General features: G+C 34.2%; 1 protein-coding gene across 16 annotated transcripts in view; it reads left to right on the top strand.

Moving 5' to 3' along the window:
- The window catches only part of LOC150099090 (uncharacterized), a 479,515-nt gene that overhangs the window by 384,470 nt on the left and 75,085 nt on the right, over window positions 1-19,960 (top strand). The window contains exon 5 of one of the 16 annotated variants that reach the window (XM_090405410.1): window positions 12,806-13,416. The exons of 12 other annotated variants lie outside the window; for them this stretch is intronic. In XM_090405410.1, coding sequence (XP_090261536.1) covers window positions 12,806-12,987 — 182 coding nt within the window. In that variant the 3' untranslated portion in view covers window positions 12,988-13,416. Of the gene's footprint in view, window positions 1-1,254; window positions 1,832-7,515; window positions 7,941-10,824; window positions 12,608-12,805; window positions 13,417-19,960 lie in introns of those variants that run through there. 3 more of the 16 variants (XM_090405398.1, XM_090405407.1, XM_090405382.1) reach the window with 3 other exon arrangements.

Genomic DNA, 19,960 nt, shown 5'->3' with positions numbered 1-19,960 from the left:
GCGCCAATAATTTTTTACCACTGACTGACGAAAAGCGCTTTAAAAAATCACTTTGATTTATGTATTGGGTTGTTAACAGAACCAGTTCTTTGAAAGAGAGGAGAAGGGGAAGGCATAAAGTTTCCAGTTCTCCATTAAAAGTCTTTTTGTCTAAGAAAAGCATACGAACGTGCAGCCAATTTCACTCACAAGTGACTTCCAGATAATTCTTGCTCGAGAATGTTCATGCAGCAGAGGTGCGTGAGAAGAACAGGCTGGCATTGGTTATCTAATACGTTTTCTTTGACCAAGGTATTGTAAATATCCTTTATATAATATAACAAGCGTACACAGAATTTTCTTGTTGGGGGGGGGGGGGGAAGGAAATCTTTATAAAATACTCTCCCTGGTTTAAAAGGATGGAATTTCCGCTGTTATGTCAACTACCTACTTTATAAAATTCAATACATGACGAAAATGTGTCGTTTGTTAAGAGTTAGGCCAGGATTTCTGTTCTGCGTATGCGATTATTTATTGGTGGTGGTGGTGTTTTTTCCATGAACTATAACTGAACGGACGAGCGAAAAAAGAAAAAAAAAAGCATCAAGTATCCATTTGACATACTGTAACATTGATTACAAAATAACTTTTATCTCCTGGCCTTTTCTCACACTTCTAAATAGCATTATTTCTATTTATGTTCAGTGTAAGTAACAGTAACATATTTGATTGTTAATAACCGAAAATTTTCAGTTATCAACAGTCGAAGCTCTGTCCGATATCCACGTTTTTTTAAAGAATCGAACACATTTTTGTATTACCTCTGTTTCGTATCATCTGATGGTTGTCTTTGCTGATTTTTGTGTTTCCCCGAACATCCGGGTAGCTTGGGCGAAGCATTCATAAATACTTGCGCTCAAAATACAAGATAATTTTGCTAGATGAAGGTATAACGCAGGTTTGAAGCATCGACATGGTTTTGACAGGAACCAGAGCATATGATATTATTCTCTATAAAGTTGAAGAAATATAATATTAAAAAAAAAAATAAAAAATAATCCCACAACTGAAACGAGTCATATGGTTCCATATTGTGTGGTTTGTTGTTTACTAAGATGTTAAACGTTTCAGAAATTTTTGAATGCTGGTACAAATGGACGTGCAGATTAATGATACATCTGTTATGTTTCCGTTTTTTAAATATATGTTTGTTAAATTCTCACAATCATTGCCGCGGATTTCGATGTCACATAATCGATTCCTTCATCTTTCTAGAGGAGGGAGTGAGCCAAGTAGCCAACGTGGAGGAGTTTCTCCGAAAGTACACAAACTACTTGCAGCAGATCCGACACCCTGCCGCTGTAGCGTTGTTGCCCACCATGGAGAACATGTGTCCTATTTGTCTCAAGACCTATTCTACCAAGCACAGCATGAAGAGACATCTGCTGATGCACAAGCCGTTCCATAGGCGTTTCCAGTGTTCCCTATGTCAGAAACTCTTTAATTGGCCTGGTAATTTAAAGACCCACATGCAGACCGTGCACCGAGAGAAGCCTGCTATTAAGTTAAGGGCCGAAATCCGTACATCGGCCGTGGAAAAACAGTGAAATTTCCGTGACTGGAGTTCCGTTATAGTAACTAATCTGATTCATTTCAGCCATTTCATTAAACCATTTTGTAATTGATTGCCAGTTATTTTATTTATATTATTTATTTATGGTGATGCTGGCATAGTGAGGGTATTATCTTTCGTTAATAATTGCATGTATCATAAATACAAACAGACGTGATATGTGGTACCTGTCATTGAATATTATACACCCATTTATTTGTATATAGTGTCTTCAAAACGGCGACATTGTTAACCTGTTAGGTGTTGTTTTTTGAATAAATACTTTTTGACCAGGTAAGCGTAGAGGCAGTGGCTTCCTTTATGACAACTTCATTTTATGTCCTTCTATTTTTATCAGTACATCAATAGCAAGGCTACTTTCGAAGAAATAAAAGTGACGTGATCTTGTATACAATTTTGTACTTGAATATTCAACCATTTAAGATAATGCCAAGTTTCAACATTGCCCATGCGATTTCATAGATTTCACAAGTAATTCCGTATTATATGCAAGAGTGGAGTGAAGCAGTTTAAAAACAATAAATAATTCGACATTTCTGGAATATTCTTTTTCGGAGAAATCTGTATAATGCAAAAACATAGCATTCATTTCAAGAAATATATTAGAAAAAGAAAAAAAAAAAAAAAGTGGAAACCAGAATGCAGTGTTATTGGCAAGAAATTTAAGATTTTTAAATGATCACAAATTTTTTATTTATTTTTTATTTTGTTATTTTTTTTTCAGTATCGAGTGTATATTTAAATTAAATAACGTGAGGAAAATATATTTCACATCAGTCAATATTTCAGCGAAGTGCAATGTAATAAAGACACTGGAATAATCATTCTTGGCATTTGCATTATAGTGTCATCCTGTGATTTTTCTTGCAGCCATATAGATGTGCATAGATTTCAGTAGATGTAAATATATGAATTTTTTTTTTTTCTGTACAAACTACACAATTTTCTGATAATTTTAAAATATAAATGAAAATTAGAAACAACTAATATTTCAAATTTTCAGATAATTAAATATATGTAAAACTTTTATACAGATCACGTGGAAACATTTTCTAAACTATTCCAATTTCTAAACTAGAGAAATATTTGTTCTCCAGATTGATCGATACAAACAGTAACAAAAGTCACTGATTAGAATGTTAATTAATGAAGTCTAGTTCTGTTTATTTGTGTTTAGAATATAGTAAATATGTCTGGGTGGGAAACATCTCAGTCAAGCCTGACATTTAGAGAACTTGTAGAATTGTGCGCGCCTGGATCTCTCTCTTCCGCCTGATCTTCATGGATGCTTCGCTTGGTCATGGAGTCTAGCGCCTTGCAACAAGTGAATATTATGCGCAGCTTAGATATTTAATAAGCGATTTAAGATCCACAGAAAATGTGCTTAAAAATTGCTTGGATAAAAGCGCAAATTTGTTTGCCTTCTTAATGAGAACCCTGTGTTTAATAAAGCACTATAAAAATTTATAATTGGAAACTAAGCAAAAGGTTTTTAACCCTTGTTTAGTTTCCTTAGAACTAAGCTTTGTACTACAGGTTATAACATTTTTCTCACAAACTCCCAGCCACTTTCTCACATGTAATTTGTTTCTGCGGGGTCTATTCCACAAAACTGAACCAGCAGCTATCATCCCCCATCCCCATTTCGAAACACTAGCCTATAATAATTATGTGCAGCAGCTGCCCAACATCTGTTTACAGTTCTAGTGCTAGTGCACCAAACCGAATTCTTCTTCTCTCCTTTCATCCCATGTTATACCTGGAATAGCCTTACCCATGAAGTGTCCTTTAGAGACTACGTTTTCTTACCCTTCAAACATAAATTTCACTCTATTCTTTCCCTTTTAACTCTTGCCGGCACATTTGCTATAGATTTTGAAACCTTTGTAGGTGTTTTTTGTATTAGTAAAGTAACGATAAATTCTGAAATAGATATGAATCTGCCTTTAACTTTTTTTGTTGGGTAGCATTAATTTTGGTGTGTGGTGGAAATTCCACATTTCGCAGAGTTCAGACTTGCCATTCCAACAGATTTTCTGGTGGTAGATTAAAATAATAATGAGAATAAAATGTTCTTTGTTTGTTACATTTTTAGTTAAATACTTTGCACTAAACGTGGAAATAACTTCAGTAAAAGAGCGCGAGATAATTACATTGGTATTATCAAACGGTGGTTGCCGAGTTGTGAAGAATCATAAAAGCCTTCCTTATGCCGGTAACTGAAGTGATTCTCGTCGTCATATCGTACAGCCGACAAAAACTGATCTTCTGTACTCATTCATTTCCTTTGCACAAAATGCCTTTCTCGGAATATTTTCTGCCCGTATTACTTAATAATACCTTACAGGAAGTAAAACTCTTGTGGCTGAAATGATAAAGACACCAAGAAGTAATATCTGATCTGCATAACTCTTCGAGCCATCTTTAAGTGAAGTCACGTATTAGGATTTCGGAGGTGTATGACGGAGGAAAAATGTATAAGAACAGAATTCCGTCCTGTCACGAAGAAGCAAAAACATTTTCTTTGAAAGTTCTGAATATTTTAGATATTTAGCAAATTATATGAAAATGCTAAACAACATTTAGCGTTTTCATATCGCAAAAAAAAAACATTTGAAAACGGAAGAATATCCAAACAGCCTAGTAAACTAAAACTAAACAAGGGTTAAAAACCTTTTACCTCTTTTACTTAGTTTATCTTAGAATTTCAAAATATAGTAGTGTGATATGAATGTCCTTGTAAATAAATTTAAATTTGGTTTATATAAACTTTGTACAATTCTGTCTGTTGTATTTTTTTTTAATTTCATATCGACGTAGAAAGTTTGTGCGTGCTTTTTTTTTTTTTTTTTTTTTTTTTTTTCCACATTGTATCCAAACACTCCAAAAAAAGGTGACATTATTTGAAATAATGTCACAATGTTTTCAGTTATTGTTTTAAATACATCTGTATTGGGAATGAACATGATGCATATAAATATAATTTTAGCAACTTTCAGTCTAATCAAAAAAAAAAAAAAACTAATAATAAAATACGAAAAAGTTACACAGAATTTTGGCTTTGCGCTTATTGAGATATTATCAGAACTCTTCTGGCGATAACGAGAATGGATAAGAATTCCATATCAACATATACTTTTAAACAATCACTGGCTTCTGCTAACAGAAAGTGTAAGAGACATTAAGCCTAAACCTTCCTATCAGAAAAGTCTTTGTATTATTTAAGAATATTAACAAAGCATTCCTTTGCGACTTAAACACCTAGCTTATCATCGAACACATTCAGTAAAAATTAACCACTAGAAAGTATATGGTTGTCCTTGTACTGTATTTATTTTCTTCAATCAGAATTTCCATTTCTGAATTTCCGAAATTGTTAGAAAGAAATATTCTTTTGGTGATATCTAGCGCGTAAGAAAGCCTCACAATGTATATCAATCGCCAGAAATATTGACAACTGTTGATTATGATTAGAACTAAAGGCTAATGAATACAAACTTGATGTATTTGTCAGAAATATTGGGTGAAATGCTGGAATTTATCCTTGTGATTTTCAAACTGCACTGTCATATTCCGGCTTTTATTTGCTGCTCTCATCAAAAACTCCGTTTGAGAATCTGCAGAACTGCCGCTTTGTTTATTCTGCACAAAATAATGCTGGACCTTTTAAGGAAGTAAAATTATTGGTTTTCGAGTGGTATGATAATAAGTTTAAGGAAATGTGAATGAAGTGTTGTATTTTCAAAAAATCCTGTCTAAAATCACATAATGTATTGGTAGAGCATCTAAATCTTGTGAATTATTTCTCTTTCAATTGAGTAGCTTCATCGCTCAACATATGAAATGTAACCGAATCCTCCTCAGAATAGTTTACTATTTTAAGGTAACATTTGAGAAATGGTAATTATTAATTTCTTTCGATTTGACTGATGTCCAATACTAACTACTGCATTAACATTCTACAGTGTTATCTCCCTGAAGTTAATATGCTGTTGACTTAGCTACTGCGAGAACTTTCTAACCCAAATTCTAATAAGGAGTTACTAGTTTGTTTGTTTTTTTTATCAGCGCACTCGTATTTATTTCCATATTACTTTTATAGCATGTATAGTACAAATATGTGACGTCAGACCTTTCATTAAAAGTTTCCGATAAGTTTGATGGCAACTTCAGAGGCATCGTTGCAGCAATGAAAGGATATAAACTTATATACGTTTGTACAGAGTAAAAGCTTCTTTATTGTCCTTGTCATAGAAAAGGTGGGGGGGGGGGCCTTCAAAAAGAAGCTTCTCATGAAAGGATTGTCCCCTCCCCTAGGTAAGTGGTTTCTCCACTGAGATTCGCCAAATGTTTTAAAGGATTTGCAGAAGTAAATTGTAATGGCAAAAAAAAAAAAAATTTATATAAAAATTCTAAATTTATAGTAAAATAGTCCATTCAGGGCCGCCTCCATAAATTACATGACATGAGTGGTGTGAGAAAGGGAGTGAGCTAGTCGTTTGTTGCACTGTGCTGCGAGTTCGTTATAACACGTATTCCATCTACGTAGTGGGAAGAGAATTTAAAATTCCACATATAATATTACTTAATTTATGGACAAGTCCTAATTGTGTTTTCAACTGTATATACATTTCAAGATACACCTTTAAATTATTAACAAATAATCAAATTATATGAATTGTAGTGTTTGAATATATTAATACAATTTTATAATTTTTGAATATGTTTATGTTGAGAAGCGAGTTAGCCAGATAATATTAAAATCACAGCAGTATGCCAAAAGACGACTTCTACTGTTTTAGTTCATATTAAAGATTTATCTTTAATGCGAACATGATTCCCTCGTCCCTTTAATAGTCCCCCCCCCACCCTCTCTCCCATGTGAAGATATAGTGCTTAGAATGAGGGGTGTCAGTATTGCAAACTGGAAAGATTATTTTGGTGAGAATAGAGGCTCTCCAAGAACTGCTAAATTTGCGTCGTTATAATGGTCATTTCGTCGGTTTATATTAGCCACTACTGCACTGGCACACCATAAAAATTTCTGCTACTAATAATGCAGGTAACAATTAGTAATTTTAACACATAACCTACAGTGTAAATTGGCGAGTTACTTTGACGCTAGTGAACCATGTCATTTGAATGGCCACAATTACATTCATTATCATAACATGGAAGAACTAAATTATTCATGATAATACTAATGTTACAAGATTATTAGTCCTCACGTCTACACTTGTTTTAGCACGCATCGGTTTTTCTGTATGCAGTCGGTGAAGAAACTACAAAATAAAGAATCTGAAGTAAATTTGAATATATTGTAATACATGTCAGTAGTGAGTGCAGTATGATTACCAAGGTTTTTGATCTATTCGAAATATTTTCAGTACATCATGTATTTCATGCATGACACGATTAACCATGGTTTTTCTGGTTGTTATCTTCCATAAGACGAACATTTAGGAAGATGGTAAATGTTTTGTCTTAGCATATACCTGAGTTACGGAGAACTGACTTTCTATATATATATATTATCTTGTTTCTCATTTGGAAAATGAATAAATTAGCTTTGCGTATCTCCTTAAAATTATACATAATTTAATGTAATTATCACATGGACGCATTTTAGTGTCCATGTGATAATTTCTCTTAACTAATATATTTCTTACGTTTCTACAAGCTGTTTGACCTTGTATTTTAAAACAAATTATTAGCATTGCATATTTTCTCATGTAGCCATTATAATGTGAATTACTTTGCAATCTTTAATAAACTATGTGCCGTAATGTCAGCGAAATCATATAACGAACGGGCGCTGTGGTTCTTTCAGGGACCTTCTTCAGTGTTCACGTTGCTATGTTTCGAGAATGCGTAAATCTGATTGAACGTTTTTATCTACACAGGTACGTTTTTCGACGCCTGTTACCCTGCATACACTACGGTGTCTCAGCGGAACCGCAAACCCAAAACATTCCCGTGCGATGTCTGCAAGAAAACGTTTTGTTCTCCGTCTTCTGTTCGTGTCCATCGCTACTTCGAACACAGGTCGCACAAGTCGTTTCGTTGTGACCAGTGCGGTAAGGTGTTCACAAGAAAGCACACACTCGTCAAGCACGCTCATCTGCATAATCACCAGGTGTAAATTAGTGATCGATGGGACAGCTAAATGTAAATAAAAACTAAGCCTTACTGTGAATGCTTTAGAAGAGGGACGTTGGAGTTTAAGCTGGAAGCAATATCCTGTATAAATTTGTGAATTAATTTTTGTGTGTTGAACAATGTAAGCATTTCTGTACATGATACAAATAAAGTAACTATATACTTTTTTTTTCAAATGAATTTCTTAGAGTTCATGTATGAAAGGACATGTTTTCATTGCTGTTTGTGCGCTATGTATGTTATTATATAGTATTAAGAAGTCATACTTGAAAACACAGAGTAGTTGAGCATTGTGAGAAATGGAAATTGTAAAGATGAACAAACAATACCTATAAATTGCTAATTTATGTCTATTGACCAACAACAGTGTTCTTAAATCATAAGTATTGTTTTCATGACTTATAAAAACTATTCACGAATCCAATTCCATGAACTTTGCAGTTTTCTGTTATGCAATTGCGTGAACAAAATTTACAAAACTCAGAAAACATTGCTGACCACAAACAACACAATGGAAAATATCGGACAATCACACAAAGGTGCATTTTATTCCAGTGGAGACTTTTTTTAAGCCTTGTTAAGTGAAAATGAGTTAGCCAGTTACTGGAGAGAAGCAGCATTTCCCAGAATCACCTCCTCTCCGTCTGTTAATCCACTGAAGCGGAATTAGCATGTTTTAAAGACTGCACTTATCATTAAAGGCTAACACTGGATTCGAACTTAATCCCTAAATTTCTTGTGAGACTTCAACACAGCCATATAATTCACTTTGGCAACGTCCTACCATAGCATATGCTATGGTAGACAGGCAAGGAGGCAGTAACGTGTGCTTACGTATTGTTGCGAAATGTACCAAAAATGACGTCATTAAGGTGGGACTATAGTTATGTATTAATACATTGAAATGTTAAGTTATTTTTATATTAGGAATAAAAATTTATATGATGGTAACGGAACAAGTTACTTATTTCAATAGCATACAAATGATATTCTCTCAAAATTATTTCTATAAGATGGTGCACAAAAATGTTTTATATGCTAATTTCAGAAGTTAATGTGAAGTTCAATACTTCATGTACAGTTTTTTCAGCCTATTCGAACTTACCTGTCTAATTTATGATGGTGATTAGATTACGCGCCAGCGACGGTTTCAATGTGAATCGAAAGGTTATCAATGGAACTGACACACATTTTTTCAAGGCAGTACCTTTGTGCCGATTGTTTCAGTCAAATTACGTACATGAAATCTGCTGATACCCATAAAATGGGTTCAGGAAAAAAGAAGAAAAGATGGTGACGCTGATGACAACGTTCGTTGAATCGTAATGCTATTAATTGCATTTAACGGGAAAATGGTAAGTAACACAAAATAGCTAAAAATTAAAATTGTCAAAATAAAGTAGTATGAGTAATGTTGAAATTGTATCATTTTAAGGAGTGTACGCTTTTAAGCTACAATTTCAGAGAGATCTTGATCTCTCTCAAATTGTACCTCTAAAGAATTCGACATCGAATTCTTTAGATTAGGTGGGTGGGTGCATTATCGCATGGGTTGAATATGTAGTAGATGTATTAAATAAATCCGTAAATTTCGGAGAATACATGCTAATTAACTTCGTATAAATTCCCTATGGAAATGATTGTTTATTTATTTTTACTGAGAATACAACTAGTTGATTGCATTGTTACAACTATTCTTTGCATTGATAAAATTTCTTATAAAAGATATCTTGAATATAAATGTTACAGTTTTTCTATATCAGAACAATATATCGTTTTGGTACTGAACTCATAACGGAGGTAAATTGAAGTATACGCATTCAGTAAAAAAAACTTAAAAACAACCGTCTTGGGCTTCGTTTTAGTTTTGAGCACTTCTAAATACATAATTAATAAAATGTGCGTTATATAGTATTTTATTAATTCTCTCCTCTTAAAAGCTCATGATGTGGTAATAATTATATATTTAGAATGCTGTTCATATTTTGAAATTTAATTTATGCTGTTGATAACTGTTAAATGCTTATTGCTACTGGCATGATTGATCGAGTGGATAAAATAAGCATATCCGCCCACCAACCTATAAGTCGTAGATTCCCACTATGAGACTATCATCCTACTTATGAGAAACATGAAGGGGGTTTGAAAGGAGAGCCGTTTTTGCAGCAGGATATCGGATTATTTATTAGGTTTATGTGGGATTTTCACATAAAAATAATTTTCTCTCTCTCTCTCTCAAACACTAAACTGCCTTTGCACTAAATTTTAAAAAATATGTCTTATTTATCCCAGAAATATTATCTTGCACTTTACGTGTGGCAGGACTCTGCAAAATACACATAGTTTTCACTGCTAGTTCAAAACAAATCACGTGATCCCCTTTTGTTAATTAATGTGGCCAAAACGTTGGATCAATCTGCTTTCAAGAGATGCGAAATTAGAAACATTGCTGCAGTTTCTTTATAGTTGGGATTGCAAGGCTAAAAAATTGCTCTACATTACTATCCGAATTCGTTTGATAACTGATATTTTACAAGTTTTCTAAAAGCATTCAAAATATAAGACAGTTGTGCACAGCATGTGCTGAGTTGTTATTCATTACCCAAGTTATTTTTTGAAATTTAGTTTCATGTATCCCACCATGCGCGTGCGTAGTGTGAATTTGGTTCATGTGCGTGTTAGTATTCGCGTTACTATTTGGGAACGAAATGTTTAAAATTAAGCAGAAAAATTACACAGAACACAATACTACATCAACGAATCTGTAACACTAACCAAATAGGCCTATCTTGAAATATTAATTTCACAGCTTTAGTCTCGCATCACAAAATGGTATTTCCTAAAACGTATACTTAGAGGAAATATCTTACATATACTGTTCCCCCCCCCCCCTCTCTTCAGTGTTTTGTTGACGACGCCAATACTCTTATATGTGCATCATATATAATAATTTCAGTTAACTACTTAATGTGTAGCCCTGATTTTTAATGTTGTTTCATTTTATCTTATTTTTGAATTCATTTTAATTCGTCTTCTCTTTCTTCCCTTTCTAGGACTGATTTCACTTCCCCGCCGTCAGTATGTGTCGCTACCTAACTCATTACCCAGTGAACTACCGGGCCAAGTAACCTTTTGCACTTTGTGTAACCGGAACTTCTCAACCAACTGGAGTCTACGCCGTCACTTACTGCTCCACCGTCCTTACCGTCGAAAGTTTCAGTGTCCATCCTGTCCTAAAGCATTTAGTTGGCCTGGCGATCTGAAGTCACATATACGATTAACTCATGGCTACACCCCATGATGGTGAAGAAATATCACTAATGATTGAATTGAACAGGTGGACGGTTTCACGGTGAAGGTTTTCTTCAAGATGGATTTTTGATATTTTTTTAATTAATTCGATGTTTTGGTTCATGTGCGTGTATGTGAAAGAGAGATCGCTTTATTCAATCAGGATTTGTTGTTAGGCGTCTTTAATTTGCAGCTGTTTCAAATAGCTTCATTCCAAAATGTTTCCAGTATCTGCAATATGACATTTTTAGTTCTGCCCTGGCATTTAGATTAAGTTTATTCTTATGAAAATTGGCACATTATAGAACTTGAAGAATATCGGCCTAAATATTATCCAAAACCCATCCACCTACGTAGGATGGAACAGCAATAGTTTCTTTCTGTCAATGCAGGAGAAACTATGATATTCAGAACGATAATAACTTGCGGGAAGAATGTTCAACTGTGATATAATAAAAATATACTATACAAGTGTACACCACCTTAAAAGGCAAATACATTTGTAACAGTAAAAAAATTTAATCTCCGAATAACACAATGTAAATATTATACCCTAGTCATGACGCTGTTTTCAATGCCTGGCAGATATTTTATCTTTAAAATGTTGAATATTATTGAAAGTTAAGTTTTTGGTTTCTTCAGGATTTGTGTGTCGAAATCTACACTGAGCTTATGGAAATTGAACATTTTGCAAGGGAAATACTACTAACAAATACTTTTTTTTTTTTCATATATGTCAAAAAAGATTATGGCATTCTTTCTTTCAGTTCAAAATACTACGAGTCTGTCATATATCATAATTGTGACAGATTCTTCATGACCTTGATAATCAAACACTAATATTTGATATTCTGATTTCATCGGAGAATTAGTTTTATGTGAGACATCCAGTACTTAATGAATATATATAATCGAAAGATGTATTCTGAATTTTTTTTTTTTTTAAGTACCGAAGAAGGTATAAAAATGGTTATAAATTATGTGTATCTTTGAGTTAGATACTTTTATTTTTTGTGTATCGCCGGTTCTCTTCTCTGCAAAATATATTATGTTGTAATCCTGAGCTGTGCAAATAAAGTTGTTAATTTTTGAAAAGGAAGTTAAACGCTTTCCTATTTCTACATAATAAATACGTGCACACAAGTTAGCATTTTGTATCATTTCTAGAGCACAACAAATCCTGTTTTTTCAACGTTTGTTTAAGTGTAGTATATATCCTCTCTTGTGTTGGATCGCCATATTATATATATTTTACAATAAAATATAACTGATGTGCCAATAGAGAATTGTGTCCAGCAGTATCAATAGTGTATTGAACAAATTCATTTTTGAATAACAAACGTTCACGAAATCATAAACCATTTATCAATCTAGCACTTGTTTTGGTTGCATTATATTGTTATTTTATATAATATGTTTGCTCAGTTTGTAAACTGGTTTTGCAGTGTAATAAAATACTTTCTTTTTCCAGAAAATGTGTGTGTTCTGAAAGTACACGTTTATTTTTTAGGTCGTTTTAACATCATAAATAAGCTTTTATTTTAAGTATCTTGAAAATGCAGATTTAGTTTTGGTACATATTAACATCCTGTACAAGATACTTTGTGTAGAAAGTATGTACAAATTGTAAAAAGTAACATTTTTTACATAGTTACTCGAAGTTTTGTTTAGCATTCAGTTCAAAGATTTTAGGTATTTCATTGTTTCTTACACCTATTTCTTTTATTTTTTTTTTCCCCATAGAAGTTCGTTACTTATGTGGAGAATGTGGGAAGTCCTTTTCCAATCCAGGGAACGTAAGTCGACATCGTCGTTATCAGCATGGCCACTTGAAAAGTTTTAAATGTTTTGTGTGTGACAGGGTATGCAAGCGGGCTGACAAACTTCGCGAACACTTAAAGAGAATTCATCACATCATGTGCTGAGATTGTTAATGATCCTTGGTCGCCATATGTGATGTTCAACTACAAGACAAATAACATGTGATCAACGACGTGCGAATTAGTGAGTCTGTGAAAAGCCCTTTGCTACTTAGAGAAGTTTTAAAGATAAAGGAAATAATACTCGTGATATTTTTTTTTCTTTTTTTGTTGAAATGAACGTATCATCTAATGAAATTGATAATAGTGAATAACTTGTTAACCACACAGTGTGAGAGTGTATGTGAGAGAGAGAGAGAGAAAATTTCTTCCATTCTGGTAGAATGTGTTGGTCTATGTGAGACAGGTAGTGACCCTATGATTCTGCACCTACACAAAACGGTTAATAAGTTTACTGATATTATTTGCATTACTGAATTTTGCTGTTATTGTTGCTATCATGATTGGTGTATAAATAAAGTTACTGCACACAACTATGAGAGTTCTTGTAATTTTATTGACATAACAATTATACTGCTTTTGCCACTTACAAGACTGTTTCTTTCTTGATTTCTTAGCGATTTAATAATAGTAGTAATTAGATGTAAACGAGACTGATAATGACAAATCAATTTCATTTTTTAATCATGGGAAAACAAGCATTCAGAATTTTTTTTAAGGGACGGGAAGGTCAAAATACTTTATAGTTGTTATCGGTTCGCATCTTGATCGAGGGTTTTTCAAGAGGTTAGTTAATGGTCTGACGTGCCATCAGATTTATGTGTTATGGGTGAAGAAGAAGAACAAATTTCTCCCTTCTTGTGTAATATCGTAATGTAGTTTATTTTATTTTATTACTATCGTACCTAATTTTATAGCACGTTAGTTAGGGCCGTACTTATGCACAGGAGCACGAGGCTCTAGCTTTGTCCCCCGAAAAATTAGGGTCCATTTAAGGGCCCCAACAAATGAAGGAGAGAGACCTCGGAACACTCTGGTGCCGGGGGTCTCTCCTTCATTCCGGGCTCTGACGTTAGTGGACGAAAACTTAGTTAAAAATTCTTCTCTAAAGGCCAGACATGTTCATTTCAAATCCTCGGTAAGCAGAAAGGTGCCTCTCTGAGCAATGAAAAACAAGGATGACCTGAAAACATTCCAAAATATTCATTGCCACAGTCGGGTTTAAAACCACCGTCCGTGGTTGGAGATCGGATACGCCATCTATTCAACCAACTGTTTTTGTCTCTGACCCACGAAAGGCTGTAAACGTATATTATGTTAGTATTGCAAACGGTCAAGGATTTTTATTTATTTTTTTACATAATCGGGAAGCCCTGCTCTAGAAACCAAACGTGGAACTTCTTCAAGCCTGCAGTAAGCAGGCGGTAGTTTCTCATCAAGAGGAAAATCTTTTACCACCTAAGGCGCAGACATCCTGCCCTCGGCTGGATTTGAGCCTTTAGGATGGAGAGTGGATACATTAACGTATCACAAACATACAAAAAGATACTGAAAAAACTCGGAGAATAAAGCAGGACTAGTCGATACCATCGGGTTTAGACATAACAATGGTTCATAAATTCACCTGGAAAGAACACAACTAAAAAAACTAAGTCTCTATTCACGTGATAACTTCAGTTCAGTTTAGCCCAAGATGCAAGAGTATCTGTGTGTAGGGAATTTAAAATAGGAAGTGATCATTATATAGTGTTAAGTAAGACAAAGAAAAGGGGATATCCTGTTCAAAAGAGAAACGTGTAGTTTGAAAATTAGAACATAAATACCATAAAGTGGCAGAATTGGGTAGCTCAGAAACTGACAGCAATTACGAGGAAAGGAATCTGAGATTACCAAGGTAGTATAAAGACTGTGGATAAAAATATTCTGGATGTTATGAGTAATAACCGTGAAGTATTGTATTATCACTCACACACTAGCCACTGTTGTTAAGACCCTTCGACACTTCTGCGCATGTCAACAGAAGGAGAATCCATTCCGATAATAGGGTAATCAGTCCGTATTGTGGGATGAGTTGTTTATTATTACACGTCGGAAAATTAACTTCTCTTTTATGATCATTGTAGTTAACTATGTTGCTTGTATAACAGTCGGAAAATTTTACCTATAAAGCACGTGATTTCGCGTGTTGGCGACCAATTCGTACTTCATTTCTTTCTCCCCTTCAGCATGAATCGACTATTTTTGGCAAGTTTCCAAGTGGAGATCTCTAAAGCGTGGGCATACTTATACAAGGTTGCATGCTGATGTGGTTGTTGCATTTATAACTAGATGACGGAATTCTCCTGCTTGGTTTATTTTTAAGCACGCAAGTCTGATTTGAATCTTTCTATATTATATTCTTAAATATATATAGTATACATAAATAGTAAAAAAATGTCATTTTTTTTCTTCTTTTTTTTTTTTTCCAGTTAAAGATTTTTTCTTCTCCAAAAATAAGTTGGAGGGGAGTAAACCTTATTCATAGGCTACATCTCTTTTTTTTTTTTCCACATTAATATCTCCATATTACAACATGCCATCCTGGCATGTTGTAATATGCCACGTGTGGTATACTTCTACGCGTATGATTTTGATCAAAAGACAGGAAAGTGGACTATCAAAATGCTCTACAGTAAGGTTCAGAAACACGGTGGAAATTTAAATACAGTTGTTTTCCTTAACCAAAAAATAATGTAATAATAGAGGAATATTTTCCATACTGTAACAAAATGGATTGCGGCGAGTAGCATAATTTGTGATTTGCAAGAATAGTATTTCAGTCCAAAATCAAAATATTATACGTGCTGTAAAAGTTGCCGAATGGTCCCCATTTTATATATGGGGATTCCCCCCCCCCCAATGACGAATAAATTTCCACACAATCTGAAAAAAATATGTTAACGACAGTGTAGAATTTTTATAAGATTATTATTTCTATTTATTATTATATTTTTAAAACAATTTGATGAATAATTAGCTCGATATTTATTGCGCTGTTTACTGATAATTAGAATAATTAATTTATGTGATCTTAGACTGAACTGTTTTCTTCACAGATTACATAAAAATGAACCTAAATGAAGTATTTATTATAAAATACGCCGTTAGTAAAATTATCTCACAAGAAAACGTAACTTGTCTTGTATGTAAATTAATGTGAAAGTAATTAATAACGCGACAACCGGTCGCGTTATTAATTTATTTATTTTCACTCTTTCTTACTAGCCCTTTCAGCATTAATAGTTCGTAGTATGCACAGGCTCAGATATTCCTGCCAGTCGAGAAGGTCATTTATTCCATAATTGGAAAGGAAGAGCGGCGGTTGTCTGTATGTGGAATTAGAAGGTTCAAAGTAATGTGCCCGATGACTGTTTTAGATTTTTAATTTATTTTTAGTTAAAAAACAGATTACTAACTCGTCAATAAAAAAAGACAAGATGTAAATCAAATGATTTTCATTTTTTAAACAGTTTTTTAAAAAGTGGAGGCGTGTGTGTATGCGTGTACGCACACAACATACAGGAAACTGTAATTCCATCTTTTCGTTAAATTAACATGGGGTAGTCTTGTACTTCCAAAAAAAGGCAGCGGCGAATAAATCGGCATTTAAGTGTGTACTTAAGCGAGAAGACGAGAACACATTCTACCCCCTGCGTACTTATAGCGCTGATCTGTGACCAGTCTGCCATGTGATGTGCCGCCAATCAAATTCAATACTGTCTGTTGCTGTTCACTTTCTCTGATTTCCTTTACATACATATTTTTATTGCAGATGAACATGGGCATCCCTCCTTCTTTATCCCGATCTGCATATTTATATCAGTGTATAATTAATTATGAAATCTGGATGTTTACTCATTAAGAAAGCATAAAAATTGCAAAGCTCAAATACTCATTTTTATTGCAGAGGACATTAGTTTTGCATAACAAGTAATTTTCATTATTTATTTATATATTTATTATAATTAATACGAATTTACTTATTACTGTATATAAAGCAAAAGCCAGTTAAGTAGTTTTACAGGAAATGTTTTTTATTGTAATTTTGGAAAAGAATGCCGAACACAAATTTGCATCATAGATGAGCTAAAAGAATGAACAAACTTGTTTTACTGCTACTATGCCAGAATAACTATATGTATGTATGATGTCGACCCAGTTAAATCTCATCCTAAGTTTCCTTAAAGTAATGGGTCTAGTGATCTATTATGGTATATATATATATATATATATATACTCCGTGGATGAAACCCTCCACCTCCGTATGCGCCTTCGCTACTTCCCTCCACTTTCACTTCCAAAGCCCTATATTCCTCACGTACTAATAGCTTCCGTTAACTTCATCGAGAAGCACTCCCTTTGGAAAGGCTTGGATTCCATCACCTTTTTAGATAACACAATTAACAGACGCAGCACACTGTCCCATAGTGATTGAAACCAATCAACCAACTTTCAGTTCTAGATGGGATTCTAAGTTTTCTTTCAAAGGAAAGGCGGCAGCGGATTCACGGCTACATAAGCGCGGACAATAAATTGGAAGTGTAAGAAAATAAAATCGCTCAGTTCAAAACTAGATTTCGAACAGTGTTAATCCATCGGAAAATGATGGAATTCTACCGACTGATTCACATTCAGTTGAACAGCCCATGTGAAAGGAGGAGCTTATGGTATCGAGTGCATGCATTGCTCTATCAGAAATCATGCTTTTCGTTTCATTTCTTTTTTTTTTTTTTTTTGTTTAAATAAATAATTATCAGACCTTAGTTTTATAAATATATGTTACCAACTAAGCTTAGTTAATCTTGCTTTAGAATTCACTATGAAATTAGTCACTCAGAACTACCTTTTTCCCCTACCCCCCTCTTCTTAATCTTGACCCTACTAGATGCCAAATGTTTTTGTTCACAGACTTATTTCCTCCTAATAGAAATTGATTTTCTTCTTCTCATCAATCATTAAGCACTTGCTTGTTTCGGATTCACAGGTCTTGCCATTTTGCATATGGTCTATATTTATGGACTTAAATTGGTAGTCAGTTATTTCCCTCCATTAAAAATGCTCTTTCCTTTTCTCTCTATTCATTGATCTTTTCATTTAAACTGTAAGGCAAAATCCAGTTCTTCACAAATGTATATATTGTTACTTCAGGCTTCCATTATGTAAGATGATGGTGTGGTGATAACTTAAAATTGTACCTTCCGCTTCTCCCCCCCCCCCCGATGCTATTAATCTTCACAGTAGTCATCACCGCTTCACAGAATGTCACTTCCATTCACAAGGAACTCTTGCACTTATACGTCGACCAGAACTGAAAATTTTTTTGCCATCTTGGGTGGCGTTTGTACTCTCTAACTAGAAGGCTGCCACTTCATGTTCTGCCATGGCATGAATTTTTTGTGAATGTCTTTGGTGAGATCACCACCCTTCTTATTGAAGGTTTGTTCGAAAAGTTCATTTGTGGTCTATAGATTAGAGCTTCTGGATTATTTAACCGTTATCCCTCCCACAGCACTAATACGAGTGTTTCACAAGCGAACAGCCGGTATGCAAAAACAGCCAGATATACGAAAACATCGTCCCTGGTTTCTTATCCTCGAAGAGTACACTTCGAGATAAGAAGAAGAAGAAATTCCGATTATCTAATTTCGTAAATTAGCTCCATTCCAGTTGCTAACTTAAGAGAATCGTCAAAATAAGGAGGTTGTTCTCGTGTTTTCTAAGATGATCTGCAGCAAGGTGACTTAACTTTAATACATGAGGTAGTTTGATTAAATGTGAGTGCAAATTTTGTATATTGGAAATGTAGATTCAGTTATGGTTTTAATTACATAATAAAAAATTGCAAACTTCATACTTTCATGAAATCAAAATAATTTTGTCACTTTGAACATATAAACAGATTTCATGAAAATTTGTTTTAAAATGATTAATTAATTAAAAAGTTGAGCACGTAATTTTTTTGCTGCAATAAAATCGGTGCACGGTGGCGTGCTGAATATCAATTTAATGTCATACATTGTCGCATTGAAGAGGGAAATCAACCACTCAGAAATCTGGAATGCCTTTAGACTATTTTATTTCTAAAACAACGTAGCTTTGAAAATATTAAAAAAAAAACATGACAACCCAACTCCAAGAAGAAGTTATTGAATTTTATGTTTATTTTCGGAACGATTTGTTAAAAATCAATCTTGGATGTGCTGCTTTAATAGAACTTAAATTGTCTTATGCTCTCCCAAAAAAGTGCTTGCTTTTTGTTTAAATTTTAACAAGGCAGTCTGTGCATTAAACTTAGTAAATCGTATTGGTCTGAAATTAAATTCAATGTTCCAAAGTTCGGGATGAACTTACACTATGAAATATGTGTTCTACTTGGATCTGGGGAGGTTGGAACGAAGGCATCGAGTTCGGTACAGTTCGAATTAAAAATTTCGTACTGCGCAAGTCCAGTTCATATCCTCGACCTACCGGTGAAATGGAAAGATTATACTTAGTTATCCACCAGTGTCGACGATGTTGATTTCAGTTTCCATGAGTAGCTTTGACCGATCTTTAGACGAAAAGAATGATTGAACTGGCATCATCGTTGGAATTGCATGGACGGTTGGTTAACTACGATTTTTTTTCCCTTTTTCCCTAGCGAGCTTTCGGTGAGTCCTGAATTCCTTGACTATAGGTAGGTAGGTTCCATTACAGATTTTGCATGCTCCTCCTCCTGGAGGTTTTCATTGTACTCGGCAGGCGTTCAGCTTCTCTATAATGCCCGGCTTTGCTTCATTGTAGTTGGGCAATTCTCGTGAAAAAAAATGAAAGCGAAATACCCGAAATTTATTCACAAATGTTTCGTGCAACCATCGAAACATTTCGTGAAATGTGCACTCAGGGAAAGGGGGAGGTAGAAAATACTATATCAACCCCCATAATCTTACTGGCACTCACTGTTCTGTCTTTCAAGGAAGTCTTGATTGCATTCAGTTAATCAGCATCGTAGTCTGCCCGAGTTTTCCATATCCTTCCCCCCCCCCAAATCTTGATTATC

The sequence above is a fragment of the Typopeltis vanoorti genome, chromosome 15, assembly GCF_054136105.1.
Source record: "Typopeltis vanoorti isolate ZY-2024b chromosome 15, IOZ_Tvanoo_1.0, whole genome shotgun sequence".
NCBI lineage: Eukaryota > Metazoa > Arthropoda > Arachnida > Uropygi > Thelyphonidae > Typopeltis > Typopeltis vanoorti.
This window is presented reverse-complemented; position numbering and strand designations above follow the sequence as displayed.